We start from the raw sequence: 22,073 nt of genomic DNA, 5'->3' as shown, positions 1-22,073 counted from the left end.
GAAGGATGGTCTGGCTATATAGACTCCCTCCTCAGGCCCTACGCTACCAGCATGCCCAGCTATCTTTGAGGCACCACTGATTTCTTGAGGAAACTACAATCTATCGGTGATCTTCCTGAAAACACCATCCTATCCACTATTGATGTAGAAGCCCTCTACACCAACATTCCAAACAAAGATGGACTACAAGCCATCAGGAACAGTATCCCCGATAATGTCACGGCAAACCTGGTGGCTGAACTTTGTGACTTTGTCCTCACCCATAACTATTTCACATTTGCGGACAATGTATACCTTCAAATCAGCGGCACTGCTATGGGTACCCGCATGGCCCCACAGTATGCCAACATTTTTATGGCTGACTTAGAACAATGTTTCCTCAGCTCTCGTCCCCTAATGCCCCTACTCTGCTTGTGCTACATTGATGACATCTTCATCATCTAGACCCATGGAAAAGAAGCCCTTGAGGAATTCCACCATGATTTCAACAATTTCCATCCCATCATCAACCTCAGCCTGGTCCAGTCCACACAAGAGATCCACTTCCTGGACACTAAAGTGCTAATAAACGATGGTCACATAAACACCACCCTATACCGGAAACCTACTGACCGCTATGCCTACCTACATGCCTCCAGCTTTCACCCAGATCACACCACACGATCCATCGTCTACAGCCAAGCTCTGCGATACAACCGCATTTGCTCCAACCCCTCAGACAGAGATAAACACCTACAAGATCTCTACCAAGCATTCTTACAACTACAATACCCACCTGCTGAAGTGAAGAAACAGATTGACAGAGCCAGAAGAGTACCTAGAAGTTACCTACTACAGGACAGGCCCAACAAAGAAAAGAACATAACGCCACTAGCCATCACCTTCAGCCCCCAACTAAAACCTCTCCAACGCATCCTCAAGGATCTACAACCTATCCTGAAGGACGACCCATCACTCTCACAGATCTTGGGAGACAGGCCAGTCCTTGCTTACAGACAGCCCCCCAACCTGAAGCAAATACTCACCAGCAACCACACACCACACTACAGAACCACTAACCCAGGAACCTATCCTTGCAACAAAGCCCGTTGCCAACTGTGTCCACATATCTATTCAGGGAACACCATCATAGGGCCTAATTACATCAGCCACACTGTCAGAGGCTCATTCACTTGCACACCTACCAATGTGATATATGCCATCATGTGCCAGCAATGCCCCTCTGCCATGTACATTGACCAAACTGGACAGTCTCTACGTAAAAGAATAAATGGACACAAATCAGACGTCAAGAATTATAACATTCAAAAACCAGTCGGAGAACACTTCAATCTCTTTTGTCACTCGACTACAGACCTAAAAGTGACAATTCTTCAACAAAAAAACTTCAAAAACAGACTCCAACGAGAGACTGCTGAATTGGAATTAATTTGCAAACTGGATACAATTAATTTAGGCTTGAATAGAGACTGGGAGAGGATGGGTCATTACACAAAGTAAAACTATTTCCCCATATTTATTTCCCCCCACCCCCCACTGTTCCTCAGACATTCTTGTTAACTGCTGGAAATGGCCCACCTTGATTATCACTACAAAAGGTTTTCTTCCCCCTTCCCCCCCGCCCCCGGCTCTCCTGCTGGTAATAGCTCACCTTACCTAATCACTCTCATTACAGTGTATATGGTAACACCCATTGTTTCATGTTCTCTGTGTATATAAATCTCCCCACTGTATTTTCCACCAAATGCATCCAATGAAGTGAGCTGTAGCTCACAAAAGCTTATGCTCAAATAAATTTGTTAGTCTCTAAGGTGCCACAAGTCCTCCTTTTCTTTTTTTAGGGAGATTAATGAAACCCCAGGACTCTGCATGTCCTTTCCAAGAAATAGAGGGGCCAACATACACACAAGCCCAGTGACGAACTCATTTCCAACTATACCAAAAAGTCATGTTTGGCCCTTTGGCCCAGATCCACAAAGGGACTTAAGTCCCAATTTTAGGCACCACTGTGATCCACAAAAACCCAACTCAGCTGCTGCCTAACCGTGTAGGTGCCTACATTTTTGCTGCAAAAGTTTCCTAAACTGTGGCCTCTGAGCATGGGCACTGCTGCCCCACTCTAGAGATCTGGATGCCGAAGCCCCAATGCAATACTCAAACTGGGGGGAGATAGGTGGAGGAGCGCCTATCTTGCATGCAGGGCCCAATTCAGTACCCTCAGTGCATGCCTACTAGATCAGGACCCATTCAAAATCATCCTTCTGCTCCAAGTGACCAGAAACTTTTAGCATAGTGGTTAGTGCACTCATCTGGGATGTGGGAAACTCGGATTCAATTCTCCTCTCTGTCTGACAGGGAGAAATTATTTGGACAGAGGTCTCCCACCTCTCAGGAGAGTGCCCTAACCACTGAGCTATGCAATATTCTGAAGGAGGAGGATGGGTGTCTCTCTCAGTCTCTCCTGTTGACACTGTTTCACTTTGAACAACTGCTTCAAACAGTCACTGAACCAGAGAGAGAGAATGACTCTGTAGCCTGGGAGCTCCAGATTCCAGTCCCCCTGCTCCAAAGACTCTTGCATGATAAACTGCCCTGTGGACTTAACATTCTTTGCACCTTACAGCCATCTCAGCTAATCTCCCTCCAAATGATGCTCCTGCTAGCAATGACAGCTTCCACAGTGAGTCAGTTACAGTTCTCCTCAAAAGGGGTGATTTACCACAACTTGGATCCTATGGGGATGGCAAAGAAAATCAAGGATTGATTTGCCATAAAATGTAAACTGTAGTATCCAATAGCATACTTGTCTGTTCCAGTTATATGTTTTTGCTCGCTAATACAGCCCTCTCAAAATGAAGAGGATTTGATAGCTATCGTGCCCTCATAAATATTAATAAGAATCCATATTTAACCCAATCACATAAGAATGAATAGAATGCTGTACTTTTGTACCCTACAGAAGACAAGGCAGGTGAATTAAGTATCATGGTCCGGTCATTTTAAATGGGGATTAATTCATTAATACTTTCACATCTCTCCAGAGAAAAAACAAAATCCAAATAAATATGTATCTTTAAAAATGCATTTAAATGTTACAGTTCTGAGTAAAATTACATGACAGTAAAGTATTTCACACTGAAGCTAAAATATTACCTTAATATTATTTTAGTGAACTTCATCATTATTAGACAATAGATTTACTGTTAATTTTCCTTGGTGTGGAATAAATATTTTTTGCCAAAATTATAGCATTAATGTAGCATTTTTAACAGAAAATGATGTTTCTGTTGAGCACTATTGGATATGTACATTTAGCAGAATTTGTAGGTTCATGAAACTGTAGGATTGGTTACATCAGGGATAAAGGGATAAATTTAGCCCTCTGTTTTCCAGGCTACTTATAGTTTACATAGTGACACAAATAACTACAGAGCAAGGTTACCATAGTAACATAGTAGATCAGTCAAATACTGTTCCTACAGCTCTCCTCCAATGGAGGAACTGGAATATAAAGCTTGATATGTTAATGAGAACCACTAGGGGAGGATGGATCTGAACTGAATCAGAATGGGGATTAAGGAAGACTTTAAGAAGCCTTTATAGTGGGGAATAGCTGTAACATCCCTAGTTAATGAACTGGTATATTTTATTCTGCAAAATCTCCAAGATTTGTGGGTAGGAATGTTTCACTGAAGCATTGCTTTCTTCCTGGAGAATTACACTGCCAGACATCTTTGGTGTGTTTTCCTTGATTTTGTACTGTTCTAATGTACTGTAGAATTTATTGGAGAATACAAGGTAACATATGCTATGGCTCCAGATCTCCAAAAATTATACTTTGTTAATCAAATCAATTAAATTGAGCTAATTTAAACTGACTTAAAATCTGTAGCCTTTCCTATTAAAAATAGCAAATTGTGAGCTACTATAATTCTCAGTACATCTCTAAAAGTATCTTTATTTTAATGAATTCACAGTTTTAACCATGTAGCTGAATTGCATAGTCAGGGCACTATATTACAGGCAAGGGCACAGAGTCAATGTTAGTGCACAGTTATTACTGAATACATTGAAAAAATTTACCATTTCCATACTGACAAGCCTCCCAATTTGCCTGGATTTTAAATAATCAACATTTTCACATTCTTCATTGACAACTTTTATAATTGATTAATATTATCTATGTGTATTTCAAAATACAGTACCACATACACTAACTCTTAAAAACACATTTTAATATTTGTCACATTAAATTGTGTTTACATTTTTCTCTCTAACACTAACATGGCTCTTTTACCCACATAGCACTGTGCAGACATTAACTATATGCTGCCTGTGAGTTGTGTTAAGCAGGTATAAACTACTATCATCCAGCCTCTTGCCCTTTAATGTGCCCCCTTGTGGCCAAACCTTTGAAAAAAAGGCAGCCCGTGCCCCAGTTTCCTTTTTGGTATCCGCTCCAAAATGTGGCCTGTAGTGCTCAGCCTCTTTTAATAACTCCACCCTGTGGCTGGGTCATTTGAGTCCCTCCCCTTTCAAGGCAGTAAGGGGTCTCACCCCAAGATCCTAAAGGTCCTGTGATGGGCTTCCAACCACCAGCCCTGACACCCAATATCCCTATCTCTCTTCTTCATCAGGGAGGAACAAAGAAAGTTAAAACAGGAACAAATATAAAGTCCAATAGTCTTAAGTTAGGGCTGCCAGCCTGAATCTGGAGCTTCAGCAGTCCCTTCCTCCTTCTGTCCAGAAGGCTGTAGGAGGACCCAAGCTCACCTCTCCTCTGGGTCTCAGCATTAGGCAGGCAAGGACTGTTTGTTTAGGTCCCCTGCTGCCACCCTGGGCTGCTTATTACATACAGCCTTTGCAGTCATTTTCCATATGAACCTTTTCCTGGATCCTTCTGCCCGGAAGTTGCTCTCTCTAGATAGCTTTCCCCCATCTGATACTGTAGAACTTCTCCCTGGTGGCTCCCAACTTCTCCAGCAGCCACCCTGCTCTGTCTGGGTTGCAAATTTTTATCCCAGCTGTTACAAACTAGCCATTCAGCAGCACCTGGGGAGTGATTGCTCTCTTCATTAACCCTTTAGTATCTGCTGCTGCCTGTGGGGGGGGGGGGGGGTCTTTACTTCCCACCACACTACTCCCATTTGACAGCTGTGGAAATTGAAGCACAAAAGGTGTAATGACTTCTCCAAGATAATGCAGCAAATCACTGACAGAACCAAGGTTAGCACTCATGGAGTTCCTGGCTTCTAGTCCTAAACTTGGTCCACACTGCTTCCCCTCATCCACAGAACCCACGTAACCCATCAAATATTGAGGTCTAATAAATCTATTACAGTATATTTCTCTATCCCATTCTGTACAAATCATTCTGATTATGTCTATTTGTAATACCTTGTTCTGGTTTGATTGTCTACAGCAGTTTTTGATCTCTCAGGTGTAGTTTGTTCTGATGAATAAATAGTCCTGCAATACAATGTTAAATATATATTTAATCCATGAGTAACATGCCTGAGTTATATAAATCTCATTCCATATATATAAGTTATAATAGTACCCATCATTGTATCTCTTATGTTTATAATATAGTAATGAGTCAGGGTTTTTTTGAGAAAGGACAACTACTTTCCACAGATTTTTTATAATTACATATATACCCACACATACAACACTTCTTTGCACATCAGTGCTGTGACCCATTCAGCTTTGTGAAAAACTGGTGTTTCCGGATTGGTTGTTTTAACATTATGGATTTAGTAATAAATTGTGGTTTGTTTAAGGTTTGAAAATACTTGTAGTAAAAAAATCCCTGAAGATCTGATATGAACTTTTGCATATGAAGAGTAATGTGAGCAGAGTACTGGTTGATTTTTCTTAATTTTTTAAGATTATTTTTCTCTCTCACCAAAATAATAATTGCAACACCTTTAGCAGACTAAGGCCTTGATACTGCAAACACTTATGCACTTGAATAACTTTCCCATGAGTCAACAGGGCTACTTGTGAAAGTAAAGTTAAGCATGTGCAAAAGTGTTAGTAGGATCAAGAACTAACTAGACATTTTATTGTGCAGCAATGAATAGATGTAATGTGAATGTCAAAAAGATCTGAGACCAGTGACTCTCAAACTGCTGTGTGGAACTTTTGTAATTAGTCCAAAGAGAGCAGGCTGTATATAGATCTAAGGGCTAAATCACATTAAAAGACAGCTAAAATACCTTAAATCATGCATAATATTAATTATTAATCATAATAATTAATATTATTGTTAATAAGTGGGGTTGTCTCTACAGGGATGTTATAAGATCATAAATGAGAGGGAAGGTGAGCTATCGGATTGGGAATAGGAGTGTGTGGTCAAAGAGACAATCTGTCTATTAAAATGGAATCTATACTATAACAAAGTTTGAGAACTGCTGTAGTAGGTAGACCCAATCCATGAAATTACAGGTCAGTTAAGTGTTCTCTATGTGTGAATATTTTACTTATTTAACTAATAGGTTTAGAAACTGATTTAGTTAAATTGGCACAGGTCCTCTGTGTGGGCGCTCTTAAATTGGTCAGAGGGCCTTATATGGATTTAGCTTAAGTTAAGTCTTTACCTTAAATAATACCTTCATTTACCATTTCCCCTCCCATTATTTTGCTCTTTCCCTCATTTACTCTTCTTCCATTTATTGATTGCCTCCAAAGAGTCAGTTCAACATTGAGGGACATTAGTTGTGGTAATAACGACAACTGTGGAATTAAAATCAGGGAACAGTTTGGGGGTGTGGGGGAGAGGGGTTGTTTGTTTTTTAAATGCTGAGCTCTGTACACTGAAATGCTCTAAACTATTTGAAGGATAAGGAGATTTATACTGGGTGGGATGTCCTCTTTGCTTGCTCCTGTGTGATCAGGAAAATCTCAGATAAATTATATATTCATTCTGTTATAAGCAAGTACACAACAATACGCACAGAACTGTGCTGTATTTCCAAGCTTAAGAGCTTTACAAGCGTAATATTTAAAATACCACAAACTTACATCTTTGGTCCTTCTGAATTTTCTGAAGAAGCAATTCTGTAGAAAGAGAACCATAAGCGCTTCAGATGTGAAGCAGCAAACACTAGTATTGGAGCACCTCACAAGTATTTAAAAATCTAACAGTCCATCTTACTTTTCCTTCCTTATAAGACAATGTTTTCTTAGTGTATGAATAAAGCATAAATCAATATAGATAACATACTGAAAATAAAATACTAAGACATTTCTATCATATTTTTACATACTGTTTTTACTTTAGACAATCATGCCTCAATTAACTATTCTCCAAAGTACATACTCAGATCAATGCATCTTTGATTTCAGCACTCAATTGACAGCCAAAAGCTCAATTATAGTGGAACTGATAAGATACTTAACATGGATTGCACGTTTCTTTTAAGTGTCCTGTAATTAGTGCTTAACTAACATGGAATTGAAATGGGACACCATAGAAATTCATGTCATGCTTGGACATAGTGAGTTCAAAAAAATTCAGAGCAGTTCTTTGGCTCATAAGACTACCTGAAAACTAGTGACAGCTTTCTTTGAAGTCAGACCATGTTTGGTTAACTCCCTTCCTGAAGATATCAGGACAACCTTGTATCTCACTGCTTTCAGATCCAAAGGAATGATTCATCTCTACGCTCTAGCTTTCTCTTAATAGCAATAATACAAATTTTAATTTTAAAAATCTGATGTCTAGCAAATTACCCTTTGCTACCACAGCAATGGGCCACCTGCTTATTATCTGAATGACTTCCAAGAAACCATAGTAATGAACATGGGATAGACAGACAGGGTCTTTTTCCTAGAATTAAGCTAGTGGTGCTCTGACTCTCCACTCTTGGCCATGTTATGATAGTCCTGCTTACGTAGTTTCCACATCTCTCTGTTTGCTTCTGATTTTAATCTTATTGCAACTCTGCTCAACACGCCACTTCATGGCCTTCGTGCTTCAAGCAAAGTGGGAAGCTCTCCTTTGATTGGTGGCTATTATTAGCTATAATAATACTGAGCACTGAAAAATAGCATGTACATCTTCAAAGCGTTTTACAAATATGAACAACTGATCACTTCACTCCCATCTTTGATGGCGAAGTACAGGGTGGCAACACCAATCAGAGGTAGGGTGACCATATTTCCCAAAGGGAAATCAGAACGCCGCGTGGGGCTGGCCTGAGCCACTCACCTGAGCCCTGCCTCCCTCCCTCCCCCTCCCCCGCTACATGTGGAGCTGGCCCCTTCCCTCCTCCCGCCACACATGGGGCTAGCCCCAGCCCTGCCCCCCTCGCTCCCCATGTAAGCCCTCATCCAAGCCCAGCCTGCTCCCCATGTGGGGCTGGTGTCACTCATTGTTCGAGCCCTGCTGCCCCCCACACCCTGTGTGGGTCTGGCATTGCCTAAGCCTGGGCTGTCCCCCTGCTTGGCTGGTGTTGCTGCTCGCCAAAACCCTGTCTCCCCACAGATTGCCGGAGCCCTTTCTCTTCCCCCCGGCCCCAAGAGCTGGCATTGCCACTCCCCCGCTCCTGCATGTTCCTCTGCGCCCACCTAAGGATGTGTGCCCCACTTTTTTTTGGCAAAAGTGGGCATTTGTCCTGTTTGTTCTTGCCAACTGATGATCAATTGGCAAAAGCAAATGGGACAAATGCCCACTTTTGCCAAAAAAGTTAGGACAGCCAGGACAGGTCTTAATAAAGGGACAGTCCTGGCCAAAACAGGACATATGGTCACCATAATCAGAGGTGCTCCAGGAATGAATTGTGTCACGAAAGTCTCATGAGGACAATGCCTGCCTTGCGGGGCAATTGTGTGTGTATGGGGTATGCACTGTGGGAGAAGAGAAGTAATGAAGGCAGGGGAATATACTAGCAGTGGGAAGGCCAGCACAAGGGGGAAAGAAGAAAGGAGGCCAAGGAATAGAATCATATCAATTTTGTCCAAAACAGGTTGTTATAAACATACAGCTATGGGTAGCATAAAATCCCTCCTTTACCTGTAAGGGGTTAAAAAGCTCACATAACCTGGTTGGCACCTTACCAAAAGAACCAATAAGGAAAAAAGATACTTTCAAATCTGGGGGTTGCGGGGGAAGGTTTTGTTTGTGCTCTCTTTGTTGTTCCCTCTCAGGACAAAGAGAAAGACCAAGCAGGTAACCCAGCTCCTACTGAAATGATACAGTTAAAATTACAAAACTTGTAAGTAATAGCAAAAAAATGCGTTAGATTATCTTTTGTTTTAGCTTGTAAATTTTCCCTATGCTAAAAGGGAGGTTTATTCCTGTTTTTGTAACTTTAAAGTTAAGCCTAGAGGGAAATCTTCTGTGTTTTAAATCTTTTTATTACCCTGTAAAATTACCTTCCATCCTAATTTTACAGAGGTGCTTCTTTTACTTTTTTCTTTACAATAAAGTTCTTCTTTTAAAAACCTGATTGGTTTTTAGTGTCCTAAAAACCCAAGAGTATGGTCTGTGCTCACTTTGTTAACCTATTCGTTGGTCTATTATTCTCAAGCCTCCCCAGGAAAGGGGGTGAAGGGGTTTGGGGTGATATTTTGGGGAAATAGCAACTCCAAGTGGTCCTTTTCCTAAATCTTTGTCTAAATCACTTGGTGGTGACAGCAATGCCGTCCAAGGACAAGGAAAGAATTTGTGCTTTGGGGAAGTTTTTAACCTAAGATGGTAGAAATAAGCTTAAGGGGTCTTTCATATGGGTCCCCACATCTGTACCCCAAAGTTCAGAGTGGGAAGGAACCCTAACACAGGTAAAACTCTCTACTCCTCCCTTGCTCAATACTTGGTGGTTGTCTGCTGGGAAGACATTACCAGTCATTCTGCAGTTCTCTTACTTGGGATACTTCTACAATTGCCATGACAGTAGTGAGATATTGAAATTAATCCAAAATAAATGCATTATGATCAGCATTTCTAAAAAAAATCCATCATTTTGATGAGAATGGGGGCAGCAAGCAATGATGTAACAGAAACTAAACTTCGGCATCAGGTGCCGTACTTCTATTGAGCAGTGATTTTGAATCTTGGTTAAACAGATAGACGGTAGCAAACTAAGAAGGTTAAAATAATTGCAATGCTTACATCTTTATTTGACTCAAAACAGTCCTTGTATAGCAGGTTGGATAAAACCATAAAAGAAATATTATATGCTATGTGTATACAGTAGAAATACCTCTCACCATCTTTAAAAATTAAAATATGTTATGGTAAAACAAACAAAAAAAGAGTTGGAGTAATAAGAAGTGTCATAGTTCAACTCCTCTTTTTGCCAGTAGGCATAGCTGCAGTCATCTAAAATTATATAGTGGGCTAGATCATATGAAAATGACAGTGGCAGAAGATTAAATCAGCATAAAAACCCATATAGACAAAGACAGAAATTTCCTTATAAAATGCCATAAGCTGTTTGTTGGGGGCGGAGGGGGAGGGCGATGGTTTATGCAGTATGTGTTTGTGTATTTGGTTGTTGGGTTTTGTAGTTGTTATTGTTGTTTTTTGCTTTCTTGTTTGCAACTTTCTATGGGCACAATCGTGCCATCTCCACTGTAAAAGGAGGGAAAAGTGGGGAGCCTTTCCTCCCACAAAGCAAATAGCAGGGCATGATTAATACATTGCACACAGATGTGGACTGCTGTGAGATCAAAACAGCTAATGCTCATGTCTATGCATCATATCCCCAAGAGGACTTAATCTGCTGCGTACAGAACAGGACTCTTCCACCTATGTTGGCTGGTGCATGTCCTCTCTCAACAGCAAGCACTAGATGGCAGATGACGGGATGCAGGTTGCTTCCACTCACAGGAGCAGCAAAATGCACCCCACATCATGGAGCTGCAGCCCTCTGATGGAATCCTGCCCTGCCAGGATAACTATAGCAGACAACACCCCAGATTCCATTTCTGCTCTCCCCACAATTACACTAGCCAGGGTATGAGTTAGTCATAAATCTTAGATACATACCCTACACTACAGCAAGAAAACAGTTTTGTATAGAAGGGTATGAAATTGGCTGTAAGGTAATTTCCAGAAAAGCCCTAAAAGTCTTATGCATATAGACAGTTACTGAAGCTACATTAATCGCATCCATGCTGAATTCTAACTTCCTGCAACTGCTGACTCTATGAACAGGGATCTGGTGGGTGAGGTAATATCTTTTATTGAATCAACTTCTGTTAGTGAAAGAAGTTTTTGAGCTCCACAGAACTCCCTGTCTCTTTCATATCTTGAGATCAACACAGCTACAACAACTCTATGGATACACACATAGTAAAGAAAATGAAAGGGGGAAAAAGAAAAAGAGCACAAGTGTTCAGGAAAATGCCAGGATACAAATTGCTTTTGAAATCAAAAGCAAAAGGAAGCAGAAGTATTGCATCTCCTTATCCATTTGGAAGTTTATCCATTGGCAAAAGACCTCCAGAGAATACTCAGGATTATCACAGAGTTACTACTCTGTAGTGCAGTGGTTCCCAAACTTGTTCCACCGCTTGTGCAGGCCAGTTTGTTTACCCGCGTCCACAGGTTCGGCCGATCGCGGCTCCCAGTGGCCGCGGTTCGCTGCTCCAGGCCAATGGGAGCTGCTGGAAGCGGCGCAGCCCGAGGGACGTACTGGCCGCCGCTTCCAGCAGCTCCCATTGGCCTGGAGCAGCGAACCGCAGCCAATGGGAGTCACGATCAGCCAAACCTGCGGACATGGCAGGTAAACAAATCAGCCCGGCCCACCAGGGGCTTTTCCCGCACAAGCGGCGCAATAAGTTTGGGAAGCACTGCTGTAGTGAGCTAAATGGCTTGAAAGGAACTGTACTGCAGCACAGAAAAAAACTCACTTCTACAGTATGTTTCAGAATTAATTATAATATAAACAGTGTGTTCATTCTTACCGTTTAGTATCATCTATGGTTGTGGTGGTTGTGTCTGGTAGGGTTCTGGACTGCCTGTATTAAAATATGCAATGAAAAGAATCTAAGCATTTTTCTTTAAGAAGAAAATTTATTTGCTAATTTACCATTTAGAAAGAGGTTCGAGAGGTGCAATAGAATACTGAGAATGGTGAAATTAGTGTGCTCCTTCACAAAAAGCTATACATTCATTTGATATTACAGAAATATGCATAGCCACTCCACAGTAAAATTGGAAAGAGCATTCCAATGAAAGGCCAGTTTTCAGACTTCCACCCCCACAACTCCCAACAACTTAGTAAAAACAAAACAAAAGCAGTTGAAATTTGTCCGTATTGCATCCTACCATAAGAGAGTTAGTGGGTTTGTTTGTTTGTTTCTTTGACTGTTTGTTTCTTTGTTTGTTTGTGGCTTTTTGTTTTAATAAATTTTTGGGTAAATCAGATATCACATTTCAAGTTATGTAGGTATAAATTTTTTGACAGGCTGAAGATTTATTCAGCCTTATACATATAAAACTCCACATTTTATATACATACTTTTTATGCATAATTTGTATGTGCAAAGTTTTTCTTTTTACTGAGAAAAGTGCACTTGCTCAATATATGCAAGAATATATTTAAACAATTATAAGCAGTTCAACAATGGGCCCATGTGGTCATATAACCTTTCTCGTTTGGATACAACTTGGCCAAGTTTGGGTGGATTTTCATAGGAAAAAGGCTTATCCCTGACATAGGGCAACCCCCTATCAAATTTCAATGCCTTGCTCCAAAGCATAGACTTGCGAGAACGTCTCAGCAAAACATCTGTAGGAATTTTTTACATGAGCTAAGCAACATTTTCCCCCTAATTTTTTGTTTGTTTTAATTCTGCAGTCTGAGGCAGAACCTGACATAGGAAGTTTCAGCCCAGATGGTTAAAAGTTTGCAAACTGAAAACAGAGTCTTATAGTGGAAAGTGTCGGAAAGCACCGCCTATAACATATAAACAGATATCTACAAATAAAGCTTATGTACACATTTCTAACCACCATACTATCCTTCCTCATTCACTTCCCTGCAACAAAAGTCATGCTCTGTGTCACTAAGAGGTAATGCTTTTAGGCCTCAGTGGGGCCCGCAGGCATCACAAGTGAATTAGTGGCTAGCTCACTACAGCTTCAGAGGAGGTAGTGTAATCTGTCATTAGTCACCCACAGGTGGAAGCTGTGAAGAAAAAGACCAGGGCCCAAAAATTAAGAGACTGTGAAACCTTCTCTCTTGAACCACTCTAAGCTTTCAATAAATCAGTCCTTATGATGCTTCAGAAAATGGAGTGAGTGAAAGCCACCAATATACTCCTGACTAGTACATCCACCCCTGTCCTTATTTCACTGGGGAAGAAGAGAGAGGGAAATGTAATCTTTACTAGACTACCCGCAGTATCGCAATGCAATAATTCTCCAACACTGTTGAAATTCATTGTAGTCTTTTTGCTTGTTTGTGTTTTTCCTCTCATAACTTTTTTAAATTGTATTTCTTTTTCAAAACAAACATTCTGGGCCAAATTCCCCACCACTTGTACAGCTACACACACTTCAGGGAGAATTTTACACACATAGCTGAGAGCAGAACTGCCATTTAGGCCCCAATCCTGCAAATATGTATGCACCTGCTTAAATTTATACATGTGAGTAGTCCAACTAAGTTCAATTAATATAATTTTGCTTCTGTAAATACAATTTCACTTAGAAACACTGAGATCACAAAGCAATTTTTCACTAGTATGAATAATAAAGATAACACCCACATCTTATGTGTGCATATATACACATTTTCAATAATTCATCCATATTTAACATTGAGATGTGAGCAGTTTCATTATTCATCAGACAGAAAGCAGATGCAGCTGTAGCATTAAAAACTAAACATTCACTTCTTACATAACTGCAGCTAATTTTAGCACAAGTTTTTCTGAATTTCCTAAACATCTGTTACTGAGAGCTGATTCAGTGGAAATTAAGGGTCCTCAGCACCTTGCAGGATCAGGTATAATAATAATAATAAACACCTAAATGCTATTTTTAGTTCTTACCCTTTGTTTTCCACAGTAACTGTGGTGTTCTTATAACCAGAGACTGGTGGTGGCATCCAAGACTGCCTGTTAAGTATTAATGAATAATTCAATTATAGAGTATGAGCATGTAGCATTTAGTGGATGAACAGCAATTTAATTCTATTTATCTCTACAATATTTGGAAAGGAGAATATTAGAATATCAGAGGTAACATAGAAAATGCTTATAACATTTCCTAAATTATTTTTCTTCTCTTAAACTTATTTTCCAGTGCCTTCATAGCAACCACCATCTTGACACACCATTCTGTTCACTCTGTTAGAGCATTTTTATGGAAATTTAATGCAAGTGGACATAAAGCGAAACCTTTAATTATAATGGTGCCACCAATGTACAAAATACAATCTTTGGTCCAAGGTCTTCTTTGATGCAGGCCAAGTGAAGTAAGAATTTAGCCCCTTGTGCCAATAAAACAGGTCTCATGAGGGACAACCGGATGGGTGAAACACCCAAGCCCAGCTGACAGATCTGGACAGCTTGATGTATTTATGTGGCCTCCATAACACATTCAGATTCTGCAGAATCTAAGTTTTCATTTGAACAAAAGTAAGTTTGTAGCCATCATTGCTGTGAAGAGAAACCTTCCAAATGTGAACCAAGTATAATTCATGCAGTGGTGTCTTCCCAAGTCTGCAGACAGCCTAAGGAAAATGACTGAGGGGAGTAAACTGTCTGCCCTCCATTAATCTCATTAGGGATGTTAATGCTAGCGCAACAACAATACTTTAATTTCAATGGCAACAATTTAATTGCTGATCATGTTAATATATGGAATGGAGATGGAACCGGAGCAAAGCCAGAAGGGACGGAATTTGGGAGCTGCTTCCAGGAAGGAAACGCACAAGAAAATGGGTATCCACCAGCAGCCTATTTTTAGTTAATAATTCAGTTCTCTGCTAGGGGTGCCCCCTGGGCAGCTTTTCCCAGAATCTCCCCTTTCTGAGGTAACTTTCCTGGGAAATCTGTAAGGGTACTCAGTACACACTGCCAGTTGTCCAGTTTTATCGACTCAGGATCCAACTGGGTGTCCCGGTGTTCTGAACCTTACAGGTGGCAACTCTGTTCTCTATTCCATAGCCAATTCTCTCCATCTCCCAGCTAATGCCATTGAAATCAAACAAGTTTCTAATCCTCGTTTTTATCCATTATAGAAGACAGTACCATTATTGTTCATTGGTAGTGCAGTAGTGTGTAGCGGCTCTAATCAAGAATCAGTGGTAGACCGCACCCAAATAGGCAGTAAAAAGAATGTCCCTGCCCTCACAGTGGTCCAGTGGGGAATAGCCAGATAATGATAATTTTCAGGAGCAGAATTCTTTTTAAAAGAATTCAAAACTTGTTAGAGGAAGTCATTGTTCCAATATATCTTAACACATTACTGATGCACAACAGTACTGTATATATCCTTGGAGAGCAAAACAAAGGTGACCTTGAATACCTTTTGTGCTTCACAGGAGATGTAGTGGTGGTGGCTGATGTATTAGAAGGAGTGCAGGACTGTCTGTTAACGAAAGAGACTTAGTTTGCTCATTGTTCTTCAGTGAAGTTATGATTTTAATTGATAAACTAAGGAATGGGATCTTTACTATCACAGCACTCTTTAAAGAATGGAATTATAAACACCAATTGGTACAATTATAGCTACATATGTTGGCTAAGATTTTCAAAAGTGATTAGTGATTTCAGGAGCCTCAGTTTTGGATGCCCAATTTAAGATACCTTGAAAGGTCCTTATATTCAGAGAGTATTCTGAAAAATCAGAGTACTTTAAAGTGTCTCAAATTGGGCACCCAAAATCATCAGCCACTTGTAACAATCTTGACCATTATATCCATCCATGTCACCACACTACATTTTATAGCCACCAAAACATTTAAAAAATCTCTTGTTTTCACATTTTGAATTGTATGTTTCTTAATCAGATATTATTATTGTGGCAATGCTGTACATTCTCGATTCCCTTCATCTTCATCTGTAACCAAAGCCAGCAACCACCTCCATGAGCACTGGTTTCGTTTCAGCTGCTTTCTTAGTACAGTCTTATTATTAGGATGGAAGTTCAACAAAGTTCAACATTTACTGAGGAATGCCGCTCTAGGGTCAGCGATCACGTAGTCACCAAAAGCTTTGGAGCTGTAATAAGATCACCAATGATGGCCATGGGCTGAACATCCAGCCAGACCATCTTAAGAACCTAACTAGAGATCAATCTGGGTGGCGCATGATTTACAAGGAGACTACATCCCTTTGGGAGTTGCCATGATGGATGATGATGGATGATGAATGGTGTATATTTAAGTACATGCCTACAAGATTATTTGACATTCTACCCTATAGTGATTTCCTCATAAGAGTTTTGCATTTCATAAGTCCTATTGTCCTACTGTCTCAACTTTTGAACTAGTGAGGATAAATATAGTATGGAATCTATCACAATTCTTGTTATGAACACTCATCAGGGGAACATGGGTAGAGGGCTAGTGCAAATCCTATGTACCATTTAAGTTCCACATGAGTCCTCTTTTGAATTTTCCTCTAGGCATATTCAGAATTATCTTCAGCCACAATGTAAAACCCAGTTTATATAATATTTCACATATCATTACCATACTGATTTACAACAAAGTTGTGAGAAATCTTAATACGAAAGCACAGTCTCACTTGTACGTGTCATAGTCACTCAGTTTCACTTTAGAGTTATCTCACCACTTCCCAGGGTTACACTTACGTGTACTGTTTGGTTATCATAACCAACTATATTGGACATAATTTAGCACTGATATAACTGACTTCGATGAAGTTGGACCAGCAGGGAATTTAACCAATTGCATTTATAAATATAATAGCTGAGCTTTTATGACCTTTATCTTCTTAAATGGAGACTTAAATTACTCATGTGCCAACAGTAATATAGAAGGTATGTTTTCAGTATTGTTCAGTCATCCCAGTATATATTTAATGTGGTCATCCCTGACTCAACAAAAAACCTAGAACAGGTCAAAACTTTTTGGAATGGAAAATTGGGTTTGACGAAATGAAAATTTTCACAGAAAGTGTCTGGTTTCCTCAAAACTTTTCGATATATTTCTCTGAAAAACTAAAAACCTCCAACCCATTTTTTTTTAGTTTTTTTTTTAGTTTTCAGCTGCCAAAAATGCTTTCAGTTTTTCAGTTTTCATTTGTTCAACAAAGTCAAAGTTTTCTGCTGAAAAGTTTCATGAAAAAGTTTTTCACCCAAATTAAAAAAAAATTCTGACCAACTCTGAAATCTTTGTCACTTCACACACCATTGTTTATGTTCTCTATTCGTCCTTGATATATGCATCACTAATAAAATAAAAGCAATAAGAATGTATAAGGATCTTTTTAAGGGTTAGCAGGTCTCAGGCCCTTACCTGTCAGTTGTCCTATTTTCTGAGCGTGGGGAATTATTTGCTTTATCAGCATCTCTTGTGTCTGAAATTCTGTACAGAAATACAGAACAAAATACATTTTCATAAAACTTTAGATTAGAATCAAGTCTTTAAAAATACACTAAGAATAAAATGGCAACATCAACTATTACCTGGTGAGGCTGCATAGCTTATGACAGCCAGTACATCAGATGTTGATGAGTAAGAACAGTATATATAGCATATAATTTCAATGCATACATGTGTCTGAAAAAAAGGTTATAAACTGTGTCCAAATTCTGAATGGTTAAATATTCTGTAACTACCACAGTCGTCATTAAAATGAAATGATTAGAATTTTTCCTTTAAAGTGGCTGTGACTACTATTAAGATCAAACTGTTAGAAAGTCTTTTGATGAGGCAGTACTGTATATTTACAATCAAACCCCTCTTTCAGTGTCCCATGAGAGGTACAATATTCTTTCATGATGGCTTTTAGAGATCAATGTGATTTGAAGAAACTCTAGTACAAAATCAGTGATGGAACAGACGTGAGACCTTCAGGGGTAACATCAGCCAAAAAGGTTAGATCAGTGGTTCCAAACTTGTTCCACCGCTTGTGGGGGGAAAGCCCCTGGTGGGCTGGGCCAGATTGTTTACCAGCCAGCTCCTCAGGTTCAGCCGATCGCGGCTCCCACTGGCCGCGGTTCACTGCTCCAGGCCAATGGGAGCTGCTGGAAGTGGCGACCAGTAAGTCCCTCAGCCCGCGCCGCTTCCAGCCGCTCCCATTGGCCTGGAGCAGAGAACCGCGGCCACTGGGAGCCGCGATCGGCCGAACCTGCGGAAGCAGCAGGTAAACAAACCAGCCCAGCCCACCAGGGGCTTTCCCTGCACAAGCGGCGGAACAAGTTTGGAAACCACTGGGTTAGATTATTTGTACTTAATATTGATTTTATTCAGCCATTAGATTTGCATTAAGGATCAAGCACATGACTTTTCATGCCTTTTATCAATTTTATAGTCATTGCCTAAAACTTTTCCAAACTGTTAGTGAATTTTCACTATTAGGATAAGATAGCATTTTTATCTTTCATTAAAGTCTGAGTATCACAAATATTCTAGCAGAACTGGTAACACTTACCCAGTTCTATCCTCGTTCCATGTGTGGAACTCCCATTGGTATCAATAGGAGTTCTGCACAAAGATCAAGTGTACAATATATACTTTAAGGTTGATTATGACTACTAAGTTGGGGTTGTTTATCTTAAATGTGCTTAAATAACTGAAAGCATTTGAAGAGCTCTGAAGAAAAAAAAAATACCTGAAGAAGAGCTATGTGGCACACAAAAGCTTCTTTCTTTCACCCACAGAAGTTGGTCCAATAAAACAAGGGTTCCCAACTTTTCCTTTCTGAAGCCCCCCCCAAAATATTATTAAAAACGCCACGGCCCACCTGTGTCACAATAACTGGTTTTCTGCATCTAAAAGCCAGGGCCGGCATTACAGGGTAGCAAGCAGGGCAATTGCCTGGGGCCTTACGTCACAGGAGCCCCCACAGAGCTACATTGCTCTGCTTCAAGCTCGGGTGGGGGAGCTTAGGGCCCGGGCTTCAGCCCCATATGGCAAGGCTTTGGCTTTCTGCCCTGGGCCCCAGCAAGTCTCATGCTGGCCCTGGTTGGTGGCCTCCCTGAATCCTGCTCGTGGGCCCCCAGGACGCCTTGGACCCCTGGTGAGAATCACTGCAATAAAAGATATTATCTCACCCACTTGTCTCTGAAAAATGGTTGTCAGTCAAGACCCATTTATTTAAATACAAAAATGAGAATAATTCCAGTATTTTTTTTTATAAAAGGGTGCCTATCCAGTGCAATAGACACAGAACAATAATTAGCCATAGGACCACTAATCAGATGTCACTGACTGAAACAAAGAATTACATATTCTGCCTTCAGATACGCACGTATGCATAGCCATTCCAGGGCTCAGTTTGTGCAATGTGTTTTCTAGATTTTTTTTTTTTTGAATTCTTAAAATTAGATATGTAAGCAGTTCAAGTTGCTCATGCCCCAGGCAGTTTGTGACTGTAGCCAGCAGTTATTCAGCAGACCACTAGAGGTCTCACTAAGCTTGCTCACATTACAGGGGCCACAGGGATGAAAATTTCTTGAAGTACCGATAATTCTCAACCAGCGGTTATTCACTATCAGACTTCAACACTTGTCCTTCATTCTGCTTTTTATTGAGGACATTGCAGAAAAATCCAATTCTACATCTTTAATTTCCCTAGTGTTACTGTCCCAGCACCTCAGCCTCTCATGCCAACAATGGAGTGGAAGACTGAGGTTGGCGTGAGTGTTCTTTTTATTTACTTCAGTCGCCTTTTTCAAGACTCAGATATCATAGAAGGCAATTGTTAGTGTTTATTCTTCACCGCATCAGTTTTGGAGTCAGTAATATTTTGTACAAAGAAATAAAAGCATAAAGATCATCATGATGACTAGCTCATTTTAAGGCATGTCTTCCACCTCTTCCCCACATATCTAATTAGCTCTCAGTAAGAAGGGAGAAAAAATCTGGGTTAAAATAAGACACGTCCCCTTCCCCTACACTTCTCATAAATAAAGTAGGGGTTTATGATCCATTGTGGGAGGGAAGTGTAGGGACTTGGAAGGAATGAGAAACTTGGGTGAGGCTTCCTCAATGTGAACGTTTTGAGGTTGGCCACATACATGACAGAGACTGTATTTGCTGGCAGAAATGTTGTATATATTTATATTATATACAGAGGACCCAATTCACCACTCACTTACATGAGAGTAAATCTGAAGGAATTCCATTTACAATACTACTTTTTATAGGAGAACCTATTCAGTGCTACAGACACAGAATAATAAAAATAGGAACTCCCTTTTGAACGTGCATACAAGTCTAAGCATCAACATAAGCTCATGTGCAAACTGGGTACACCATTCTGCTATCTGAATGCTTTCTGGACACAGAACTATGCAACCAATATATCCCTCCTCACAAAGGCGCTGATTCCATGGGAGCTCTGGGGCTGGAGAAAATGGAAAAAATATAGAGGGTGCTCAGCACCCACCGGCAGTCCCGCTGATCAGCGCCTCCCTCCCCCCTCCCCCCACGCCTCCCATATGCCACAAATCAGCTGTTCAGCAGCATGCAGGAGGTGCTGGGAGGGAAGGGGAGGAGCAGGGCAGGAAGAGGTGGGGGACGGAGTGGAAAGAGGCAGGGCAGGGGCGGAGTGGAGGCGGGAAGGGGTGGGGCAGGGGTGAGGGCTTGGGGGACGGGTGGAGTGGGGGCAGGACCCAGGGCAGAGCAAGGGTGGGGCCTGGGGAAGAGCGGGGGCGGGAAGAGGTGAGGCAGGGGTGGGGCTTGAGGGAAGAGGTGGAGTCGGGGTGCGGGCTGGGGCGGAGCAGGGGTTGAGTGCCCCCCAGGAACAGAGGAAGTCAGCGCCTATGCCTCCTCAAGACAAAAGATCTTGGAGGGAAAAATACATGTACAGTATTTTTAAAAAATAAATAAATCAAACTACCGTGGTATAAATGCAAAAGTTAATATGCCACTTACGTCATTTTACTTGTTAATACTTTTCCTTTTGCAGACAAAACAGATACAAAACACCACTTGCATGACAATGACAAAATACTGTATATAAGAATATGCTACCTGTTTAAAATAGTATCAGATCTGTATCGGCCAAGTAAAACTTTCTGATCTTCCTTTTCATTCAAGTTACTGGTATAAAGAAAAATTAGTTAGACGTAATTAAAAACAGACTATTTTTAAAGTTTGCATTTGTTTGCAAAAATGACATTTTATTCTAAATAAGCATATATACATTTTTATTCATTTGATTAAAATGAAAACAATATGCAAATATTGATATACGACATTATGCAGTACTCCAATATATTCAGAGTTAAAGGCCAGATCCTGTTCCCATTGAAGTCGATAGGAGGTAAGTAATTAATGATAATGGGAGAAAGAGCACTGTCAAATTGAACAAAACAGGTTCTTTGCATAAACAGGACTTTAGTGTGTGTATTTTCCTTTATCTGTGGCAATACCATTTGACAGACGTAAAGACATACTGCTTACTGTACCTGTTTAAGCTATCTTGAGATTTGTATTGGTTAAGCACAACTCTGCCATAGTTTTCATTAGTACTGCAATTAAAAAAAAGTCAGATCTTTGGTGAAAATCAAATTAGTTAAACAAAGACCAATTTCTTGACAAAAATGTATATCTTGACTCAGATCTAACACCAGTTTTAAACTATTTTAACTCCACTGACAGCAGCTCTTGTCTGTAAGCTCTTTGGAACGGGGACTATCTCTTACTATGTATTTGTTTGGTGCTTAGCACAATGGATGCCTGAACTTGGTTGGGGTTTCTAGGCATTATTGTATCACCAATCATAATAATAGGGCACCATAATAGGTTAAAGTATTGGTCCTGACGCAATTAAGTTCCTTAAATGAATGTGTCAATATTAAATGATTGGCATTTTTTCAGACATGAAAAATTAGGTATTCCAGTAATCAAAGCATAAGGGAATGTCATCTTGAGCCCATCCTGTGAGGTGCTGAGCATATCTGGCAAGAT

The 22,073-nt window shown here is 40.4% G+C and overlaps 1 protein-coding gene across 1 annotated transcript in view; it reads right to left on the bottom strand.

The window, feature by feature from the left end:
• SCEL (sciellin) overlaps window positions 1–22,073 on the bottom strand; it is an 81,585-nt gene that overhangs the window by 31,518 nt on the left and 27,994 nt on the right. Inside the window, exons 4-11 of the mRNA XM_043534320.1 lie at window positions 21,572–21,634; window positions 21,135–21,203; window positions 17,451–17,519; window positions 15,494–15,556; window positions 14,014–14,079; window positions 11,920–11,973; window positions 7,030–7,065; window positions 5,398–5,469 (exon numbers count right to left, since the gene is read on the bottom strand). Of these exons, the coding sequence (XP_043390255.1) occupies window positions 5,398–5,469; window positions 7,030–7,065; window positions 11,920–11,973; window positions 14,014–14,079; window positions 15,494–15,556; window positions 17,451–17,519; window positions 21,135–21,203; window positions 21,572–21,634 (492 nt within the window). The remainder of the gene's footprint in view (window positions 1–5,397; window positions 5,470–7,029; window positions 7,066–11,919; window positions 11,974–14,013; window positions 14,080–15,493; window positions 15,557–17,450; window positions 17,520–21,134; window positions 21,204–21,571; window positions 21,635–22,073) is intronic.

The sequence above is a fragment of the Chelonia mydas genome, chromosome 1 (assembly GCF_015237465.2).
Source record: "Chelonia mydas isolate rCheMyd1 chromosome 1, rCheMyd1.pri.v2, whole genome shotgun sequence".
Lineage (NCBI taxonomy): Eukaryota > Metazoa > Chordata > Testudines > Cheloniidae > Chelonia > Chelonia mydas.
This window is presented reverse-complemented; position numbering and strand designations above follow the sequence as displayed.